Consider the following 23,523-nt stretch of genomic DNA (forward strand, 5'->3'; position numbering starts at 1 on the left):
CATCTTTCGATCTGTAACCGGAATCAAAACAAAAGGACTCAAACATCTGACATGCTTGTGGTGCAAACCACCCACCTCCCACTCAACTGTGCATCAAAAATAGGGAGTTCTCATCTCACAACAGTTTGTTTAGTTATCATTCAAAGTTACCGAAAAAAGTAACTTATGACCATTTTTATGACATGACTTATGGCCATTGCAGCATCCCCATGGTCGCCTGATCAGAATTAAGACGCTTGGCAACTGGCTCATATTTATGACGGTTGCCATGTCCTGAGACCACGTGGTCAACTTTGGCGACCTTCCGACAAGCAGAGTCAGTAGGGAAGCCAAATTTACATAACAACTGTGGCGAAAAAAAAGGTTGCACAATTGGGCAAAACGCACAACAAATGTCTCGCTTAGCAATATAAATTTGAGCTATAAATTTGTGGTCATAACTCAAGGATTGCATTTCCCAAACATTCATGGCTAGATCAGAATGTTCAGACATTTCAGCTTGTGGAAGCTGTTAGTTTTTTAAAAAAGGAAATTTCCGGAAGCATTGAGAAGAAAAAAATGAGGTTTAGTAAATAGCAAAAGAGAAGTCTAATTCTCTTTACTATTGTTCTTAGAAGAATCTGGAATTAAATTAATAGCAATAGCAGTTAGACTTATATACCGCTTCATAGGGCTTTCAGCCCTCTAAGCGGTTTACAGAAATGGAGCCTAAACAAACAAAAAAGGAGAATATTTTCCAACAGCGCAATAAAAAGAAAACTCAAAATGGTGGTTTTATTGTCTAATATTGTCTAATCCTGCAGGTACTGGTTGCCATAATTCATTCAACGAGGGGATCTTGTGAAATGAATGACTTGTGCTATTAAGCGCACTGACAACGTTCATAATCTTTGTTTGGATTATACAGCTGGAACTGATAGCAGTGTTGCATAAGTAATTACCGTGTTTCCCCGAAAATAAAAGAGGGTCTTATTTTCTTTTGACACCCCCCCCCCCTGAAATAAGTGCTTGGCCTTATTTTCAGAGAGGTCCTATTATTTTTGAGGTGCAAGAAGCGGCGAGTGTGGTCACCTCATGGCTGCTGCTGTGTTGCAATATTTTCAGGGAGGGCTTATTTTAGCGCATGCGCTCAAAAGCCCGATTGGGCTTATTATCCGGGGAGGTCTTATTTTGGGGAAAACAGGGTATTAGACATTTTTAATTCTTAAAACCCCAGAGACTCTTTAAGTCTTGCCAAAAGGCTGCCTTGCTTTGGATAAAGCAGTGGTGTTGAATGCTCATACCTGCATTCAGTGCTTCAGATGTTCCTTTTCAGATACAGCGTATTCCTTATTCCCAGTAATTATTTAGGTGTCTTAAAAAGAGTCCCACAAGGGTTATGCAATTTATGAAACATGGCTGATGGCCAAAAGGATTGTGAATCCCTCAAACTTTACTTGGCAGGTGCCAGAAGAATTAAGATGTACACTTAGCGTGGCAAGGGAGCATTTCACTATGAGAAATTGAACTGTGGGTTGACTGTTTTAAAATTAATGGAACATTATCCTATATTTAATGCCACATGTCTTTTCATTTTAGCGGTTCAGATAATGGCGTTCGGCCAGACAGCTGTGAAGCAGCTCTTACTTAAAGGCAGGGAAAATACACATGTCTAATAAACAAGATGGTTGTGCTGTGTTTTGTTGGTATGTGTCCCAGTCAACCGTTTTTGAAATGTATTGAGATCAGTGGTGTCTTAATATTCTTTGCACACCTGATTTTGAAAGCCTCTCTCTTTCGAAACTTTTGAATGGCCTCTCTGAAGCTTCAATTCTTCCTTTATCAAGCAGGCAAGTTAGATTATTACCGCATTTTTCAAAGTATAAGACGCACTGGAGTATAAGACGCACCAAGATTTTGAAGAGGTGAATTTTTTTAAAAAAGTTTTTGTACTCTGCAAACCTCCCAAACCATCTGCACGGCTCATTTTTTCGTGAAAAATGGGGCATGCAGAGAGTTTGAGAGGCCTGCAAAGTGCTCCTGGGGCTGGGGGGGGGCAAAAATGAGCCAAAAATGAGCCGTTTTTGCTCATTTTTGACCTCCACAGCTCTCAGGAGGACCTCCCAAACCCCCTGCATGTCCATTTTTGTGAAGTGGGTGGAGATTCAGGAGACCAAAAATGCTATATTCAGTGTATAAGACGCACCCAGATTTTCACCCTCTTTTTTTGGGGGGGGGGGGGGAAGGTGCGTCTTATACTCTGGGAAATATGGTAATATCCATCATAGTAGGAGGAGGGCCTTGTTAGTCTAATGTTTGCAAATAAATAAATAAAGGTTTCTGGTAACAACTTTTCTGAGTAACACATTTTATTAAAAGAAGCTTTCATTACCAGCAGCCAATATTCTCTCCTATCTGCAAACAAAAGCGTAACTTGCATTTTCTGGGCTTGCAGCTGGCAGGCAGCTTGCAAAAAAAAAAAGCATAAAAAAATACAAAGGACATTATAAAAATATGAGATAATTCCCATAAATGGCAAACAACAACAAAGATGTTTTTTAAGCACTGACAGTTTGACAGTGCGGTGCAGTGAAAAAGTTGCTGGTGTAAACTATATTTAATTAGATTTCTTCCTTTTTTTGTTACTTTTTCCTTTTCATTTCCTTTGCTTGCTCCGCTTCTCACTCTTTTTACTTTGCATAATGTTGCTTATCTCCAAATAAAATAGCGTGTTGTGTGCATACATATTCAAAAAATTCTCTGGAGAAAAAAGGTCCTAATTGAAGTTTTTTTTTTTTAAATGACCTCTTTGCCTAATAAACTGTTGCCCAAGTAACCTGGAGGGATTTCTTTAAAGAAAGTGCAGAAGGAGCTTGGTGTAGCACCTTTTCAAACAACCCATTTGATGAAAAAGGCAACAAGGGTTTGTGATCTGCAACCCACAATCAGATGCACGGAAGACACTCAATTACAAGGTAGCAAAATAACACAGTCACTAAGAGCAAAAAAACTGCAGAATGCATTTCTTAACTTAAAGACTATGAGTTTAACTCTTAACCACAGACCTGATGTCATAGTGACTGCAACAGTTTTCAAAGTGTTCGGAAAACCCCTATTTTTTAGAAATTGACTGTTCCGCTGCGGATTGAATTGATAAAATTTGTTAATTTGATCAATAAATGAAAATTGTAACTATACAAAGAAAATTTAACAACCTATCCCACCTATTAGTTTCATAGATTAAGAAAATTGTATGAAGGGGTTATTATGTCCTCATGTCTGTAATAGTGTAGCCCAAATAGTACGCCTGTGGTTAAGGGTTAAAAGTACCTCTCTTGAGTTACTAAACATTACTAAATGAATGGCAAGGTTTAGTTAAAGGAAATAAAATATTTGGATTATAGGGAATGATTTAAAAATGTTATACTTTGAGGCTAAAATCTTAAGAGGTTAGAATTAAGAGAATTAAAAGATTTGGGGGCAGGGGAATACTGCATGGAATCCAAACTTTTATTGATGGTTTCCAAAAGGCAGTGTGCCAGGAAGCAGTGACTTCTCCAAATCTCACCTTCCCCATTTAGCTTTTTAGTTCCATGAGTGACCCAACTTTCCTTTAGAGACTTCTGTTATCGATCCCTGACAACCTACTTAATATTTCTTGGCAAATTGAGGTGGAACCCGTCATCATTGAATCAAAGAAGATTTCCCCATCAGAGTCAAAGTCTCTTGCTTCCTGGAATCCCAGTATGTTTTAACTTGTTTAGAAGTGTGTTATGGCAAAGTTAAACATCCATTGCAAAAGCACTGTCAAATTGCTATTGCTGTGGTGTTTTCCTTCCTTCGATACTTAATGTGTGATAGTTTCTAATTTCCCTGTTGGACAGTGATTTTCTCTCCCCTAGATGATTATTGATGGTAGTGTTGTATATTCAGTATTTCTACATAAAGCTTTTAATTTCATAGTCTTGTATCTTAGTTCTATACCAGTGTTGGCGAACTTTTTCATCACTGAGTGGCGAAATGGGAGCGAACATGTGCGCACGCGGGGGAGCACCGGAAACCAGTGTGCACACTGACGAGTGCTACGTATGAATCTTCCAGAAACCGGAAGAGAAGCTCTCCGGTGTGCACGTGCTGGAAACCGGAAGAGCAGTTCCCGGCGCTCATGCACAAGCCGGAAAGCTGAGCTTCCGGTTTTCAGCATGCATGCGCACGCAAGATCACATGCGCGCCGGAAACCGGAAGAGCTAGGGGCGATGGGTGGCATGCCCGGAGAGATGGCTCTGTGTGCACTTCACACAGATTCATAACAGCACTCATACGCATCTTCTTTATAGGTGCTGATTAGAATATGACAGTAGGTACATTGTAAAAGATAGCTTGATTGGTCATGATGATGAAGTTACAAAACGGGAACATCAACCCAACAGCTTGCAAAATTGAAAATAGAATTTTTTTTTTTTAAGTGATACCCTCATTTCCTGATCCTACAAAATCCATGGCTGGGTTTCCCCCCCAAATGATATATCGAAAGTGTGAGATTGTCAATGATTAAATCAAAACATTCAATACCTGACATATTTGTTCTTTGAGGAACGTTTAGGAAAGACTACAGGTCTAAAGCCCTCACACATTGAAGTGAAAATCTCATTTGCAATGTAACAATAAAAATGTTTTTTTTTTTGAGTTTTGATTTGCAATACCTCCAGAAACGCCCATCAGACTTCAAATACTCCTTTTGAATGGACGAGGGTTTCCATGTTCTCCATTTGTTAATAAAAGAGAGCAAGTCTTAGCTTGTTTCCATCCGGAAACTTCCTTTGAACGACGAAGTTGGCCACCGTTGAGTAGGCAGAACAGATAGGAATCCCAAGTTTTATCTCCCAACCAATTGATCGGTTGATACTGAATTACATTTAGACAGTAATTTCCTATTGGCATTAAGAACACCGAGACTTACTTGCTCTTGGTTGCTCTCGTAGTAGATGAGTCTTACGTACTGAGAGAGCTGGTGAAAAGCAATTCAACAGGTTCTGTTGGTATTGCACAAGCCAATTGAACGCCACAAAGATTCACAGGATGAGTGAACCTTGAGTGGATTCAAGCTGGCAAAGACCTCTGAATCCTTGCAGCTTTGATTCTTAATAACACAAACACAAACACACACACAAACACACACCCTGGGATGCTGTGTGAGCTACTTTGTTTACTTAGGACTGTTTGTGCGGTGGGTTAATGCAACGGCAAGATGTTACAAGAGATTGCCTAGATCCAGTTATTCTGGTCTCTAGATTATAGTACAGTTGCATTTATTTATTACGTTTATATTCTGCTTTTCATTCAGGAACACAAAGTGGTGTACATCGTGTTCTCTTCTCCAGTAGGCTGAGTGAAAGAGGATATTTGGCTCCACGTTATTCAGGGAAGAAGGAACGTAGTGGAATCCTATAGAAATTCGGTTGGGTGCTGATTTTGTAGCAAAACTAGTTGAAAGCTAAAGTTTGAAATGATGCTATTGATCAATGTCTCCAAGTCTCTAAAGAAACTCATCTTTGGGCAATTTTTGTAGCTCAGGTGGAAGAAAAAGACCCACTAAAAATACATCTTCACTTTTATGTTTGGATTCAATTGAAACAAAGGTCCCTGAATAAGAATAAGAACAGAACAGAATTCTTTATTGGCCAAGTGTGGACACACAAGGAATTTGTGTTTGGTGCCTATGTTCTCTGTACATAAAAGAAAAGATATATTGGTCACGAATTATAAAGTACAGCACTTAATGATAGTCATAGGGTAAAAATAAGCAATCAGGAAACAATCAGTAAAAATCTTAAGGATACAAGCAACGAAGTTACAATCTTGCAGTCATAAGTGGGAGGAAATGGGTGATAGGAACGATGAGAAGACTAACGGTAATAGTAGCGCAGATTTAGTAAATAGTTTGACAGTGGCAAGGGAATTATTTGTTTAGCAGAGTGATGGTGTTAGGGGAAAAACTGTTCTTGTGTCTTGTTGTTCTGGGGTGCAATGCTCTACAGCGTTGTTTTGAGGCTAGGAGTTATGCAACACGTAACTAAGGGTAATGCAATACATTCAAAGAAGGACAGCATTGCTAACACTCCACTTTCAGTTGATGCCACTTCTTCCACTTCCTCTCCCAGGACTTGGGGAGGGCTCTTGACCTGTCCATTGGGATGTCTGGATGCTTCTCTATGCCTTCTTCAGAAGGGAGAGCATTAGCTGGGTGTGCCTTTCTCTCCCCAATAGGGCCATTTGCATGCGACATTGTGGTTTCCCAAGATGTGACTTGGTTGGTTGGTGGTGTTCTGTCCAACCTATGTTCCTCCCCGACCTCCTCATTGTTTGACTCTGCTGCCAGCTCCGCAGGCTGCCAGCGGACCACAAGAGGTGTCTGTGATTAGGTTGATGTTCCTAGGTTGAAATGAATTGAATGAATGCTTTATTGGCCAAGTGTCAAACTCAAGGCCCGGGGCCGGATCTGACCCTTGGGGTGCTTAGATCTGGCCCATGGGGCCACCCTGGAAACAGCGAAGGAACCAGCCCGCAGTGCCTCTGCCAGTGAAAACTGAGCTAGGGAGGGCCATATGCGGCCCCCGCAAGCTCCATTTTTGCTCGCAGAGGGTTGCAGGAGGTTGTCGCAGCCGAAAACGGAGCTCGGGAGTCAGTTTTCACTGGCAGAGCTCTCGGGCCACCACAAGTGCCCCCAAACACAAGTGACATCATGCTGGCCATACCCACCCTGATCCTCCGAAGTCCAACACATGTGGCCTTTAATGCGATTGAGTTTGACACCGCTGGATTAGACACACAAGGAATTTGTCTCTGATGCAGGTTTCTTTCTATGCTTTTTTCTATGCCTTCAGCAGCTAACTCTACAGTTTTTTTTATTTCGCTCACAGATGGCTTTCTGGTCTTCCCCTTAGCAGAAAAAGATCTTCCTTGGCGCAAGGAAGTGAATTCCGTGTACCATCACTTCCTTGCTTTTGTTTTTAGGCACACTGTGCCTCCAAGGATCCTTAGTGCTCTCTGAACTTGCTTGTTTTCTTGCAGGCGTTTTATTACCCAAACAAGGAAACATGGGTACACTGACGATGTTGCCTAGTTTGGCTAATGAAAGGTCTGCAAGGAAACAACCAAGCCAGGGGTGAAATTCAGCAGCTTCTGACAGGTTCTGGAGAGCCAGCAGCGGAAATTTTGAGTAGTTCGGAGAACCGGCAAATACCACCTCTGGCTGGCCCCAGAGTGGGCAGAGAATGGGGATTTTGCAGTATCCTTCCCCTGGAGTGGAGAGGTAATGGTGATTTTATAGTATCCTTCCCCTGGAGTGGGGAGGAAATGGAGATTTTATAGTATCCTTCCCCTGGAGTAGGGAGGGAATGGGGATTTTGCAGTATCCTTCCCCTGGAGTGGAGTGGGAATGGAGATTTTATAGTATCCTTCCCCTGGAGTGGGGAGGGAATGGAGATTTTATAGTATCCTTTCCCTGGAGTAGGGAGGGAATGGGGATTTTGCAGTATCCTTCCCCTGGAGTGGAGTGGGAATGCAGATTTTATAGTATCCTTCCCCTGGAGTGGAGTGGGAATGGAGATTTTATAGTATCCTTCCCCTGGAGTGGGGAGGGAATGGAGATTTTACAGTATCCTTCCCCCAGGAGTGGAGTGGGAATGGAGATTTTACAGTATCCTTCCCCTGGAGTGGGGAGGGAATGGAGATTTTACAGTATCCTTCCCCTGGAGTGGGGAGGGAATGAAGATTTTACAGTATCCTTCCCCTGGAGTGGGGTGGGAATGGAGATTTTGCAGTAACCTTCCCCTGGAGTGGGGAGGGAATGGAGATTTTACAGTATCCTTCCCCTGCCACGCCCACCAAGCCACGCCCACAGAACCGGTAGTAAAAACATGAATTTCACCACTGAACCAAGCTCAGAGAGCATCAAGGACCTCTCATTTCAACCCCCAAGCTACAAATATTCCTGTAGAATTTAAAGTCCCATAATGTGTTTCAAGGTTTTCACTCGCTCCCAAACAAATTAAGATATAAAGAAAAGGCATTAAAATGAGGTTTGGCTGCAGGCAGAGTAAGAATTAGTGGACTGGAGAATCCATTGTATCCTTGACCTATTCATGGAAACTAGTCCCCTTCCAAGTTGGGTGTATTTCATTGACTCCCACCATCATCAGTCAAAAGGAAACTAATGATTAACACCCAACTTTTCCAGGGATGGATGCGTTTTTTGACAGGGTTACGGAACTCCTTGGAAATTGCAAGGAAAAAAAAAGTGGCATTTATATATCATCCTAGCCCAGCCACTTACATAGAAAAAACAGCTGCCTTGAATTAATCTGTTTTCTTGGTGAATAAATATTCTGCTATCAGGGAGTGACAGATTATGACTGGGGTCAATTTTTCGTGGAACTGGAATTTTTCCTTATGCAAAGTTGAAACAGTTATAAGGAAAGATGGGAGTTCTATTAAGTCTGCATTCTTTTCCATGTGCATTGAAGATTGTCCCCTAAATCCTAGAATGAACATGGCTATCTTTTGAACGGTTCTGGATATTGTTGTTTCACGATGTGAAACTCCTCTTTGAGTAGTGTTGAAGAGTAGAAGAGATGAAACATAGTGATAGCATTATTAGCACCCTAACCCACCCACTCTGGGACAGGCCAGCATTATACCATCTGGGCCAGTGGTGGGATTCACTTAGGTTTACCACTGGCTCACCACTGTGGACACACATGGAATGCATCGAAAACGAGGCTACACAGGACATTTTGGAACTGGGGCGGGTGGCCGAGCCCAACCACAGTTTGCTACTACCGGTTTGAGTGAACCGGCCCGAACCGTCTGAATACCACCTCTGATCTGGGCATAAATCAAAGTTGACCTCTACAGAGAAACAGAGTTCTTCTCAGAATAAAAATTGGAGACAAAACACTGTATGAATTCTTCGTTTTCTGATTTGTTCCTCTGGTTCTTTAACACTCCTTGGCTTTGCTCTGAAGGAATCACCAGGGCTTAGTAGAGTATTCTGGATAAGATTTATAGGTGTATTAATTATCTGCAGACCCTACCGAGCTCACTCTTTGGGGCTAGAGCAGGGGTGTCTAATCTTGGCAACTTTAAGACTTCGACACCTGGAATTCCCAAGCCAGACATGGGAGTTTTGAAGTCTACAAGTCTTAAAGTTACCAAGGTTGGACACTGCTGGCTTAGAGAATAAACCCTAGAATTTTACACTCCATGTATTTGGAGTGAGAGATCAATCATTGGTGGGCAAGGGGACCTTGAAGAAAGTTGTTCTGCTTTTACTCTCTCTTACTATCTCATGAAGGATACCCTGTCTTTACCAAAGACAGTGCGTCCTTCGTTAGATAATAAAAGAGGCATCCATGTAGTTCCCTAGGACAGGGATCCCAACCCTTGGGCCACGGCCTACTAACGGTCTGCAGACTATTCAAAACCAGGCGATGGGAGAAATGGGCAAGCATGCACACATGACGCTCCACTTGTGCGAGTGGAGGGTGCTTGTACTTGCATGCAAAGTTTCATTCACGCGAATGGAACTTCGCATGCGAGCACCCTCCCATTGCACAAGTTGAGTTTTGCATGCCAGCACAAGCACTCTACCCTCGTGCGCGAAGCTCCATTCATGTGAGTGGAGGGTGAGCTAGCTTGCTGCTCACACAAATAGCAATAGCAGTTAGACTTATATACCGCTTCATAGGGCTTTCAGCCCTCTCTAAGCGGTTTACAGAGTCAGCATATTGCCCCCAACAACAATCTGGGTCCTCGGAAAGATGGAAGGCTGAGTCAACCCTGAGCCGGTGAGATTTGAACAGCCGAACTGCAGAACTGCAGTCAGCTGAAGTAGCCTGCAGTGCTGCATTTAACCACTGCGCTACCTCGACTCTTTAAATGGAGCTCTGTGTGTGTGCCTCTCAGTTGCACACTCTTCCTCCTCGCGCTGGGCCACCAACGGCTGCCCTGGAAGACAGACTAGAAGTGGTTATTCTAGGATGCTACCTCACTTCCTTGACAATTAACACTGAGCTGCTTTCATTCCTGTATTTATTTCTTATTGTGTGTGTGTGTGTGTGACTACGAAGAAGCTTTTTGGAAAAGATACAAGGGTGCCTAAGGCTTTGCTAAATATGTGAACAACTATTGTTGTCATGACTTTTTTTTGTTGTCACCGGCCCAAATTAACAACCCAACGAAACAGGTCACAGAAAACAGGAAATGCTACAGGTTGGAAATCAGTAGCAAAAAAACTGAAAGGGTAATCTTTTTTCTCTCTCTTTCTAACGGAAAACTGAGTAAAAACAATAAAACGGGGAGGAAATAATATTGAAAAGATACAGACAAAATCAAAATTAAACCTATGGGAGTTTTACACACCCACACAAACGCACAGCGGGTTGTAGTTTTGGTGCAATTTGCAGTCTTAGCCAGGACTTCTCCTACACCAGGGGTGTCAAACTCAATTTCATTGAGGGCTGCGTCAGGGTTGTGGCTGACCTGAGGGGGCATGGCCAACTGGGGGGGGACATGGCCAGTTTGACACAACTCCCCAAACTGCTTGCATTTTTTTCCTCTTTGCACTGGGTAGACCGGGAGAGAGACACGCTGGCCCAATGTTTCCCCTTCGCCTTGGGTAGGTCGCGAACTGAAACAACCCGCCCCTTACGTTTCCCAGGAAGGTCCCGCAGGCCCAATCCAACCACATCACAGGCCCTGACCTACACAGTGTCGTAGCTGTTACCAAACATTTAGTAGGCATTTTATCTCACCTTTATTGCCTCCTGCAGTGGAAATTTCACTCCAGTGGCCTTCCAGAGTATTCCGCTAATGCTGGCAAAACAAATCCATATTTTACACCCCCATTAGTGCTAACGGAAGAAGAAATCATCGATTTAAGACCAGTGACATTTTTCTAGTTCTAGCACAGATGACCCTATAGGGCCTATAAGACGGGGGTTCCCTGGAAATAGCCAACAAACAAGAATTTTATCTAACTCTCGCAGAAGGTGGCAATTAAGAGGTAATCAAGTGATCTAAATTCTTAGCATAGCTTTTTTGTTTGTTTGTTTAAAAACAGAATCATCCAGAGGAAGCAGGTGGATAGTGGTTTTCTAGAATCTGGGGCAAAAAAAAATTTCCCAGTCCTACTACTGGAAATTCTTTTACTGGAATCTCTGTGGTTTACGTGAGAATCTGCTATTTGGGGTATGTGCTTTTCCCCTAAATTATGGGCTGGCTTTCAAAAGAGCAGAGGTGGCATTTTAAAGATTGGGCTTACAAATTTCTTCACTGAAACTCCTTTATGGAGGAGTCTTGTGGTGAGCTACGCAGAAAACGTTTCGGGAAGTGATGGTAATCCTTGTGGCCTAAGCAACACATCCTGATTTAAACCAGCATCTCACAATTCCAGTTTCCCAGCTTGTAGAAATTTCCCCAATGCATACATTCTATAACAGGGGTCACCAAACCTTTGGACCTCAGGGACCACTAAATTCATAATTTTAAATCCCGCGGGCCACTAATATGATCTGCTTAATGATCGGCTGCGTGGGCGTGGTTAGGTGGTCATGTCACAGGGTGGGCAAGGGGAACCTCTACTCGTCCCTCCCCTCCCAGACACTCCTCTGCTCCCCACCAGGACTCCTTAGGGCCCCAATAGGAAGCAGTAGTTGGAGCCACCTTGAGAAAGAGTTGGCAAAACAGCTCAGTCCAAATTGGATCTGACCAAGGAGGAGTTCGGTTTGCCTGAACCGGTAGTGGCAAACTCTGGGTGGGCCCGTCCACCCGCCCAGGCTACAAAATGTCCTATGTAGCCTCATTTTCGCTGCCGCACCCATGCATACACGCTGTGTGCGTGAGGAAAGCACATGCACGGAAGGCCGCACGCATGCGCAGAAGGTGTGCATGTGACACAAGCATGTGCGCTCACAGTGGCGAACTGGCAGTAAACCAGTGAACTCCACCGCTGGACCCAGCCTTTTTCCTTCCTGTCCTTCCCAATTTTCTAAACTGTGTCTAAAAATGTAGTGGAAGATCTCGACAGGCTGGTGATCCGTCATCCTGGGAGAACAGAATCCTACAGAAATTTCCAGTGGAAATCTAAGCAGCCGAGGATTGGATGTCAGTCCTTTGGCACCTCCAGTTTTTTCAGTTTGATGCTGCAAAAACGCTGACAACATTTTAGCATTTTAGCCACTAGTGTACTCAACACTTCTCCCCCTCCACCCTGCCTTCTGTCACCCAAGGATGCAGAGAAGACTTTTAAGTGATTTTGGTGGCATGACGAGCTGCATTTCAAAAATAAAGTAGGGTCTGGTCAAATAGAGTTTTAATTAAAATTTAATTAATTGAAGCAAACATGTATGCATGAAACATGCATTAATTATTTTTTCCTTTCTGTCGCATAGCAGGAAGCCAATATGTGGTAGTAGTTGCAATGACAGACACGTCTAGTGGAGGTCCAAATGCAGGTTTTCTGTCAAATTTATTTTGGTTTAATTAATCATGTGTTGATGAACCAAATGTTTCAGCCCTATCAAGTCAATACAACTCTTGCTAGAATTTTAACAGAATTTTAAAAGGGCGGATGGGGTATAATTGTATGGTACAATTGTTAGTTATAATGAGCTGGTGAGTTTACACAGATCTATTCCTTGCTGGCAGGATTTTTACTTAGTAGAAAACAAGCTGGGAGAAATTAGCAGGAAGGATTGAACCTTTAGATTTGGTCTGAAAAGTGGTATGGGAGTAAATTAGATTCAGAAGTCAATCAAGAACCTTGGCTTCCTGTGGAGATGAGATGCTAAGCTTTTCTAAACACTGCTTTACATAGATCTATCCTTGTTGCTGTTATAATGCTTTTATTTACTGTATTAGGTAAGCTCCCCGTTGGGAAGCGAGTACGTTCAGAGAAGCGTTGTGAGAGTGTTGTTGGAGAACACACAAACCAGCATACAGAGACACTGTAATTAAGCAGGCTTTTACTTTCCTGGAAATAGAGGTATCAGAGTCCATCAAACAGTCCCAAGTCATACACGGATAAGACAGTCAGTCATCAATGTCTTTCAGTTAAGGGATAATCCAAATAACGTAGTCCATATCATACAAACAGTCTGGTTGCTAGCAGTTGCAAAACTTACAATAGCTCACGGCACTTTCTAACAGCCAGCTTCCAAAACACTCAGATCAGATCACCCAGCATCTAACAAACAGAGAGCTAACAGTCATTCTGGCTCCCTCTCTGCTCCCTGGATTGTGAGCCGCCCTGAGTCCCCCCAGGGAAAAGGGCGGCATACAATAACAATCTAAATCTTATGGCCGATTGAGGAAAACAGCAACCAATCACATTTTACAGTATGATTTAAAGAAACAGGTACAGCATTACTATATGATTTATATATTGCCAACCCAACCGTTAGATTATATTCCTAACAAATATGCTCATTGGATCTATAATAGATCTGTGACATGAACAGCATTGAGGAAAATTGCAGGGGAGAAAAGCTCAACCTTTATTTCTGTAGCCTACTTCCTTTTAGCAAACTAGCCTCTTGTAGGATCTACAAGTAGGTTGATTTAAACTTTGTTTAAGCACCTAGGACTGTCATGGGGAACCTATGGCATGTGTGCCGGAAGTGGCATGCAAAGCCATTTCTCTGGGCATGCAAGCCATTGCCCATGGTTCTTCCAGGTTCTGGCGTGCTGGCCAGCTGGTCTTCATGCCTATGGGAGTGCTGGAAACCGGAAGAGCACATGCGCACTAGGTCAGCTGCTCTTCCACTTTCCGGCGTGCACATGCACACCGCCCGCCTGGTCTTCCGATTTCTGGCATGCATACACATGTGAATACCAGCTGGCTGGTGCACATGCGTGTGCTGGAAACCAAAAGATCAAGTGGCCGGTGTACCAGAAACTGGAAGAGCAGCTGCATGTAACCAGAGGAGCAGAGAGCATGTGCACACTCCTGTTCCGGCACTTGGTGCCGAAAAGGTTCGCCAACATTGACCTAGGAGGTTCCGCATATACCAAAGTCCTCTTCCTCCAAATACAGTGATAGAACCAGCTCTTCCATTCTCTGATGGATTGATTTTATTTAAGCGACAATGAGATTTAGCTGTTTCAGATGAAGTGACCAGTGCTCGAAACTGAATCTGCAAGAAAGCTTTCACGTAGCATTCCTAAGGGCCCATGCCAGTGGCAAAAGAGAAATTGAATTTTGGGAAAGGGTCAGTGTTGTTCTTAACTTCATGCAGATCTTTTACTTCAGTGGTCTTGCTCGCCAACATTTTAGGGTCTGGGAGGCCAAAGTGTGAAAGTGGAGGGTTGCATTTAACTGAAAGGGCTGTTTCCCATTTGCCTGTGTCTGATGAAACCATCTCTGGTGCAAATATTGATCTCAGTGGTACAAGAGAAACTTATCGTGTTTTTCGGAGTATAAGACGCACCAAAAGTTTGAAGAGTTACATTTAAAAAAAAAAGTTTTTGCACTCTGCAGACCTCCCAAATCCTCTGCAGGCCTCATTTTTTGTGAAAAACAGGACATACAGAGAATTTGAGAGGCTGCAAAGTGCTTTTGGGGGGGGGGGGGGCTGGGAGGGGGGCAAAAACAAGCAAAAACAGGCCCGTTTTTGCCAAAAAAGGGCGTGCATAGCCTTTAGGAAGCTTGTAGAGGGGTTTTGGGAGGCCAAAAATGCTGTATTCAGTGTATAAGACGCACCCAGATTTTCACCCTCTCTTTTGGGGGGAAAAGGTGTGTCTTATACTCCGAAAAATACGGTAGTCTTTTTTTTTTTTAAGTTTTTTCACAAACATATCATTGCGTGAACAGTGTTACGACTGGGTGGTATATACTTTAGTACAAATAAAACTAGTAAAATTAATCATAGTTTAGGACATTCAACCAACTTATATATTTCTAATAGTAATACATATTTATATGAAGTTGCTGTAGTCATTATTCAATTATTCCATGTTTTCTCTTGTTATTGCTCTTATCTTATTATATAAAAGTATATACAATATCCCCCCTTCTCTTATTTCTATCTCTTATTATAACTTTTAACTATGTCACCCTTTATTAAAAGACATTTTCCTTCTATCCTACCTAACTTCTAGTCATGTCACCTACCTAAAAAAAAAGAAAGGAAAGAGAAAAAGTAAAGCAAATCAGAACAACAACAATAAAGCGAAATCATCTATCCATCGTCTCTTGCCTGCTTCAATACCGTATATACTCGAGTATAGGCCGACCCGAATATAAGCCGAGGCACCTAATTTTACCACAAAAAAAACTGGAAAAGTTATTGACTCGAGTATAAGCCTAGGGTGGGAAATGCAGCAGCTACCGGTAAATTTCAAAAATAAAAATAGATACCAATAATGTTTTGAATATTTATTTCAAAGAAAAAACAGTAAACTAGCGGTGTATTCAATGAAATACTTCACTCACCTCATGATGCTGATGTCCCGCTGTGATGATGATGTCCCGTGCAGCCGCGGGAGCGATGTCCCGCCTCCTATGACACACGGCACAGTGATTCCTATCATTGGATCACTGTACCAGAGGAGGTGGGACATCGCTATGTGGCTGCTTGCCATAACAAGGAGGAGGTGGGACATCGTTGCAGAGCGGCAGGAGGGGGAGGAAGGGGAATCGTAGACAGCCCTGCATTACATTAGAACGTGAGGAGGGTGGGGTGGTGCGGTGCGCGCTGCGCGGCAAACTGACACAGAGGGAGGGGAAACTCACAGGGGCACTGGGCCATTCACGAGTGTCACCCAGCAGCATGGCCCCGCCCCCTTTTCTCCTCCATTTCGGGCAAATTTTTCACTGACTCGAGTATAAGCCAAGGCGGCTTTTTTCAGCCCAAAAAGTGGGCTGAAAACTAGGCTTATACTCGAGTATATACAGTACTTTAATTGCTATGCTTTTTTGACTTGCCTCCCATAATTCCTCTGTTGGATCTTCGTCTCTGTCTCCATCTACTTCTTGGCTGTTCAATCTAGGTAATCTAGATAAACTTAGTCTTGAATGGATCGGAATGACTTTTGAGTGCTCTTGTGATTCTGGCTTGATGGTGTCTTTAACAGCAGGTCCCCAATACAGAGGAAAGGACTTTACTGGATTTACTTCTTGCTGTATAAATTTGTTTGTGTCCAGCTATGGACCAACTGCTAGTCTTCTAAGAAAAGTTCATACAGAAAGCTTAGGACCATAGTTTAGTGCAGTGATGGCTAACCTTTTTGTCATTGCATGCCGAAAGCATGTGCGTGCACCCCACACCCATACTGCAAGGTGCATGTGACACCCCCTTGCACCCTGCGCATGCACGTGTGTGTGTGACACCCCTGTGCCCCATTTTTGGCTTAGTAGACCTCCTAGGACCAAAAATGGGCTGTGCAGAGATGTATCTCCCGCATGTGCGCCACCTCTGGCGCATGCGCAGCAGAGACCAGAAAATCAGATGGCTAGTGGGAGGCACACGTGCATGTGCGGTAGGGCTTAGCTGGGGCAATGGCTCGCCCACAGAGAAGTCTCTGCGTGCCAACTGTGGCACGCGTGCCATAGGTTTGCCATCACGGGCTTAGAGGCTGTTGTTGTAGCAAACTTTTCTCTGCTTGTCTAAATATGGCAGGTTAACAACTGCTCCATCCAGCTTCTTAGATGCTTCCAGCTCTTCTCAGTGGCCTTTTCATCAGAAACAGAAAACTTTGTATTTTTCTATATTTGTATATTTTTCGGAGTATAAGATGCACCCGAGTGCTCCTGGGGAGAGGGCAAAAACAAGCAAAAAGTGGCCCGTTTTTCACAAAAACGCACCCATTTTTTGTCAAAACCTAATGGAGGCTTATAGAGCCTTCAGGAGGCAAAAAAATGCTGTATTTGGTATATAAGATGCACCCAGATTTTCAGCCTTTTTTTGAGGAAAAAAAGCTGCATCTTATACTCCGAAATATACGGTAGGTTGTGGTAGCGGCAGCTAGACAATTTGGTTCACTTTCATAATTCAAGAGACGCTCTGCTCTTTTTCATTCCTTCATCATGCCCTCCAGCTTAAATGTCAAATATGTAGAATTTTTCCATTTTCTCGAAATTTAGGATATTACCATTATCAGTTGCAATATAAGCTAAAGTCTTAAACCACAATTTAAAATGGCTTTAATATCCAGAGTTGCTCCCAAGTTAGAAATGCAATAAACTGGCAATTTCCTCATTTCTTTCGTCTTTATTGTGTATTTTATTTTAGTATGTTTGCGCAGTGTTGCAGATTTTCATCAGTGTATCTTATCAAAGTGTATCTTCAATATGTTCTTCAGGTGTTTCAAGGGGGGGAAAATGAGATTAAAATACGGATTATTGAACTGCTATCGATCTCCCAGAGGTTAGTTATGCAGGGGGTTGTGATTGGGGCACTTTCAACATGCAGATGGAGACCAAATTAATTTAAACAATTTTGTTTAATGGCGGCAATCTCACAAAATACTTAACAAAGTTTCAGGAAAATATGCCAACATTTTACAAATAGAGAAATAATTCTGCTTTTTTAAAAAATGTATTGTACTCCAGTTATCTCTATAAATTAACCACCTTCCTTTTGGGGTGGTTGAATTTTTCTGTCAGGTATTTTTCATTTAGAGCTGCTAGTTTTCCCACTTGAAAGTTTATAGATGATGTTGCAACTGGGTTACCCTATTGTGTCAGCCATAATTTCTGTATAGTTTGATCCTAGTGTAATGTGTGAACCTGGCCAATTGTGGTTAAAGAAGCAAGCACCTAATTTGCTCTACAAGACAGTTTCTCGACAAAAAAAGATTACTTAAACTGTCCCTAAAACCAGGCCTTTTCCAGATTTTGGGAGGGGGGGGACATATGGTTGTTGGGGGGAGCATGGGATGATCTCTGAAATATTTGGTGGAATCAGAAGAAACCTCCATTTAATTCCATCTCATTTATAATAGAATGGATCAAAAATAAACGTGAATAATACGGTCCTCCAGCTTTATTTAATATTTTTCTTCTATTCCTTTAAGTAGTACATTTTGAGAAGTATTTTTGGAAATCCTCAAGGGCTACAAGTTCCGTACCTCTGCATGAAACAATAATTTAGTCTGATGAGTTCTGAAATAATGAGTTATGTTATTCTGGTTAAGTTTTAATCTTGGATTGGTTATAAAATGTAGATCAATTTAAATTGTCATTTCAGGAAGGAATATCTCTCTGTTCCCTTCCATAAACACATAGGTCAGCCTCCCTCCCTGGCTTCCTTCCTGCTTTCCTGTTTTCCTGCCCTTCTGTTTCCCTCCCTTCCTTCCTGCCTTCCTGTTTTCCTCCCTTCCTTCCTGCCTTCCTATCTTCCTGTCTGTTTTCCTGTCTTCCTGCCTTTCTGTTTGCCTTCCTTCCTGCTTTCCCACTGATAAGAATCTGCTTGTCTCTTTTACGTGCATCTTTCTATCAGAACCTAACAGCAGGCTTGTAAATTGCCATATCTGATCACCAATGGCAAGCAGAACCTATTTGTAGCCGATTGGAATGCTATCCGAAAACCGATGCTCGGCTTCCTACAGCATAACTCAAATCAGATGTAACTTAAGGTGTGGAGCCCTTTAGGAACCAAGAAAAAAATAGAACTTAGGAGGCATAGTCAGAAAGAGAGAAAGGGAATGTTTTGAAGGCTGTGTTGTGATCTGCAGAGCTGGCAACAGATTTGGACAGTGAGAAGGTTGGGGAGGAACATGGGCCAGTCCTGGAGTCTCTGGAAGGCTCTGATGAGGTCTCTGTGTCGGAGGCAGAGAGGGGGCCAGAGCCATATGCCAGTTATCAGCTGCCTTCAGAGTCAGACATCAATGAGGCAGACAAACAGCTGGAGCCTGTTCCCAATGTGCGCATGCGCAGAGTTGCCAGATGAAGGAAACAGCTAAAGAACAGGGGTCAACTTGGGAGTAAGGCCACAGTGGACGATGAATGGCCCCTCCCAGAGGAAATAAAAGAGGAGCGAAAGGGGAGTGGAGTTTGCAGGAGACTGTTAGTTCACTTAATTGGTTCATAACTCTCCGGGACTCCTTGCCAAGTTTTGCAGATATCGGCATGGCAGCTCTCCAAGCCAGATAAGGTCTGTGACTGTAAATCCTCCCTTGAAAGACTTTGCTGGATGTGAATGAGCAGAATTCACAGTCAATTAATAAAAGGGTTTTTTGTCGGGACAAGGAGTTTGCGTCATGCTCTTGGGAAGCCTCAGTCAGAAAAGGCTGATTCTACCATGTCCTGCCCAAAGACTCACTACTTCTTTCTGGAAGCTGCTACAGATATGATGCAGATTTCTACTTCTTTCAAATAGGATTCGTTTCATTCTCTTAGTTTGCTGCCCCAAATTCACGTTGTTTTCTCTTCCCTTTTACAGCAGGAAAGGATTTCGTATACCCCGCCTGTGAGCCCAGTAGACGATTATCCTTCCTCGTCACCTCTCCATGTCCCACTGCATCGAACCATCAGGATGGAGGACGAGACCCTCAGGCTTCCAGCCCATTTGCGTGAGTGTTTCAAAGTGTGGCTTTTGGAGAAGATGTGGGGGAAAGATTAGATTAGATTAGATTTAATGAATTTATAGGCCGCCCAATCCCGAAGGACTCCGGGCGGAAAGGACAGGAGTGGTTCCAGATCCTAATTTTTAAAATGCTGCTCCTTGCCCAGGCCACCGAAATCTCTGTGGAAATGTGTGTTGCAGATCCCCAGCAGATATGCATGGTTTGGAAGATGTATCAGGATCAGGGTGGATAAAAAAACAATGATTTTTTAAAATTATTATTTTTTTAAAAAATGGATTTTTAAAATTTTAAATTGGATTTTTAAAGTTTTTATCCAATTTATTTTAATAAAATGCTTTTGGATTAAAAAAAAATCTATCTAATGATAGTTTTCTATTTTACGAACCATTAATAATGTAGTTTATTCAGCATGAAATGGAGCTTAGTTATGTATCATGAGAGGCTGTATATTCTGCAATATCGGGACTGTCGGTGAGTCAACAGCGGGTCAGAGGAGGAGCCGCTGCGGGACAGAGATGACAGCTGCACTTTAAAAATTATGATTTAAATTGAATTGGTTTAAATCAAGCCTTTTTTAATAGTAATTTAAATCGTGATTTAAAGTGACTTGATTTAGATCAGATCCACCGTGATATACGTTTGGCTGAGGAATTCTGGGAGTTGAAGTCCACAAGTCTTAAACTTGCCAAGGTTGGAGTAGAAACCTACTCCAACCTTGTTCTACTAGAACAGAAACTACTGTTCTAGTAGAAACTTCTAGAGATACTATGAGGGTGCAGCCCAAACATTCTTTCTGGGCCACGAGGACAATAATTAGATTTTCTGTGTGTTTTTTAAAGATGCCTCTCTGAATAACTTATTAATATTCCTAATACTGCAGTACAGGTACCGTATTTTTCGGAATATAAGACGCACCCTTTTTCCTCAAAAAAGAGGGTGAAAATCTGGGTGCGTCTTATACATTGAATACAGCATTTTTGGCCTCCTGAAACCCCGCCCCCTTCACCAAAATGTCCGTGCAGAGCCTTTTGGAGGCTTCCAGAGTGTTCCTGGGGGCTGGGGAGGGCAAAAATGAGTGAAAACAGGCTGTTTTTTGCTCGGTTTTGCCCCCCCAATCCCCAGGAGAACTCTGTAAGTCTCCTAAAGGGTATGCATGCCTTTTTTTTTGACAAGAAGGCCATTTTTGGGAGGTCTGCAAAGTGCAGAAACTTTTTTTTTAATTTGCCTCTTCAAATTCTTGGTGCATCTTATATTCCGGTGTGTCTTATACTCCAAAAAATACGGTAGTCCTTGACTTACAACAGTTCATTCAGTGACTGTTCAAAGTTACAACGGCACTGAAAAAAAAGTGAGTTATAACTGTTTTTTCACAGTTACGACCTCTGCAGCATTCCGATGATCATGTGATCAAAAATCAGACCCTTGGAAACTGGTTCATATTTTGTGACCGTCTAACGAGCAAAGTCAACGGGGAAGCCAGATTCACTTAACAACCGTGTTCCTAACTTAACAACTGTAGTGATTCACTTAACGAACGTGGTAAAAAAGTCATAACATGGGGCAAAACTCACTCAACAAATGTCTCACTTAATGACAGAATTTTTGGTTTGAATTGTGGCATAAAACGAGGACTACCTGTACTGAATTCTCCGTTAATGTCTTGAAAACTTGTACTTTGGGTTACTATTGGACTGTCCTTTGGTCTTAGTGTCTATTCGTTTAATTCAGGGATATGGGGTTATAGCACGTTGCTTGGCCTTTGGTGTCCTACAATGTTGTAGAGGAGCTGGCAGCAGATTCGGACAGTGAGGAGGTTGGGGAGGAACATGGGCCAGTCCTGGAGTCTGGGGAAGGCTCTGATTAGGGCTCTGTGTCAGAGACAGAGAGGAGGCCAGGGCCCTCTGACAGTTATCAGCTGTCTTCAGAGTCAGACATCAGTGAGGCAGACGAACAGCTGGAGCCTGTTCCCAGTGCGCGCATGCACAGAGTTGCCAGACGAAGGGAACAGCTAAAGAACAGGGGTCGACTTGGGAGTAAGGCCACAGGTGGATGATGAATGGCCCCTCCCATAGGGAATAAAAGAGGAGCGAAAGGGGAGTGGAGTTTGCAGGAGACAATTATTTCACTTAAATTGGTTTGTGACTCTCCAAGACTCCTTGCCAAGTTTTGTAGATATCGGCCTGGCAGCTCTCCAAGCCAGATAAGGTCGGTGACCATAAATCCTCCCTTGAAAGACTTTGCTGGATGTGAAGGAGCAGAATTCACAGGAAATTAATAAAAGGGTTTTTTGTCGGGACAAGGAGTTTGCTTCATGCTCTTGGGAAGCCTCGGTCAGAACATACAAAAACTGTTAAGGTTGTTTATATTTCTGTTAATAGGTAATAGGAGAATATGATGGGTTGAAACACTTGCTTTGCTTGGTTTAGAAGCAATTGCCAAGTAAGGAAAGTAGTGTGTGAAATTAGAGGGTTTGGCAGGACTAACCATTGATCCTTCATGAGAACATAGGGAAAGAAAATTAGGGCAGGGAACGGTCTGTACCAGTCAACTTTTAACAGATTTTATCACCTTCTTTAATAAAGTACTTTTGATTGTATTACTTCCTCTTGTTTCTCTTTTATATTATCTCAAGATTTTTTTTTAAAAAAAATCAATGCTCAGTTGGTCTAATTCAGAAGTTTATTCTACCTGCCCTAGTCCTTCTCTCAGCCCAAAGGCCAAGTTTCAATTCTTGAAGGCATTGCCTAAGACATGGGGCAGCAACGTGCGGCTCTGGAGCCGCATGTGGCTCTTTCATCCCTCTGCTGCAGCTCCCTGTCGCCGGTCGGCTCCACAATTGATAGGGCTTTCAATTAGCACAGGTAGGGGGGAAAGGAAGTCATGCTAGGAGGAGGCTCTGTGGTGGGGGAACCAGACCTCCAGTCGGCTCAAGAATTGAACAGGGGGCTTCTGGTTAGGACTTTTGTGGCTCTGAGTATTTAAGGTTGCCGACCCCTGGCCCAAGATAAAGGCCTTCCTTGCATTAAGGGCTTCCTGGATGTACATTTCTTAGAAACTCCCAAAAGCACACTAGGTTTTGCCAAAAAAAATCCCCAAACCCCTCCCTTAGAAGAGTACTGTACCAAATTGAAAATGACTGGGGTTTGCCTTGCTGGTGTTTAAAAGAAAATGAAAGAGAAGATAGATAAGAATCCAGTTTTGTCCTTCGATCCCAAATCAGGACATAGTTAATATTGTTGCTCGTCCTTCTCTTGTGCTTCCGTATAGATGGTCCTCAACAAACAACTATTCGTTGAACAACCTGTTAGGTAAGCTCCCCATTGGCAGAATGAGTCCGTACAGAGAGAGTTGTGTTGGAGAACACACAAACCAGCATACAGAGACATTGCAGTTTAAATAGGCTTTTACTTTCGTGGAAATAGAGGTATCAGAGTCCATCAAACAGTCCAAGTCATACACGGATAAGACAGTCAGTCATCAATGTCTTTCAGTTAAGGGATAATCCAAATAACATAGTCCATAATCATACAAACAGTCTGGTACTCAAAGTTTGCTAGCAGTTGCAAAACTTACAATAGCTCATGGTACTTTCTAACAGCCAGCTTCCAAAACACTCAGATCAGATCAGCCCAGCATTTAACAAACAGAGAAAGCTAACAGTCGTTCTGGCTCCCTCTTATGGCTGATTGAGGAAAACAGCAACCAATCACATTTTACAGTATGATTTAAAGAAATAGATATAGCATTGTTACATGATTTATATATTGCCAACCCAACTGTTAGATTATATTCCTAACACAACCGTTCAAAGTTACAAGGATGCTGAATAAAGCCAGTTATGCCTGGTCCTTGCAGTCGCAGGGCTTCCACGGGTTTGGCGATCCAAATGTAGATACTTGGCAAGCAGCGTGCATGGCTGATGGTTGCAGCATTCTGGGCTCACATGATTGCGCATTT

The 23,523-nt window shown here is 42.7% G+C and overlaps 1 protein-coding gene across 1 annotated transcript in view; it reads left to right on the forward strand.

Annotated features, from left to right (window-relative positions):
- The window catches only part of ETV6 (ETS variant transcription factor 6), a 140,719-nt gene that overhangs the window by 37,560 nt on the left and 79,636 nt on the right, over window positions 1-23,523 (forward strand). Inside the window, exon 2 of the mRNA XM_032222084.1 lies at window positions 19,422-19,551. Coding sequence (XP_032077975.1) covers window positions 19,422-19,551 — 130 coding nt within the window. The remainder of the gene's footprint in view (window positions 1-19,421; window positions 19,552-23,523) is intronic.

This window comes from Thamnophis elegans, chromosome 7 (assembly GCF_009769535.1).
Source record: "Thamnophis elegans isolate rThaEle1 chromosome 7, rThaEle1.pri, whole genome shotgun sequence".
NCBI classification, from domain to species: domain Eukaryota; kingdom Metazoa; phylum Chordata; class Lepidosauria; order Squamata; family Colubridae; genus Thamnophis; species Thamnophis elegans.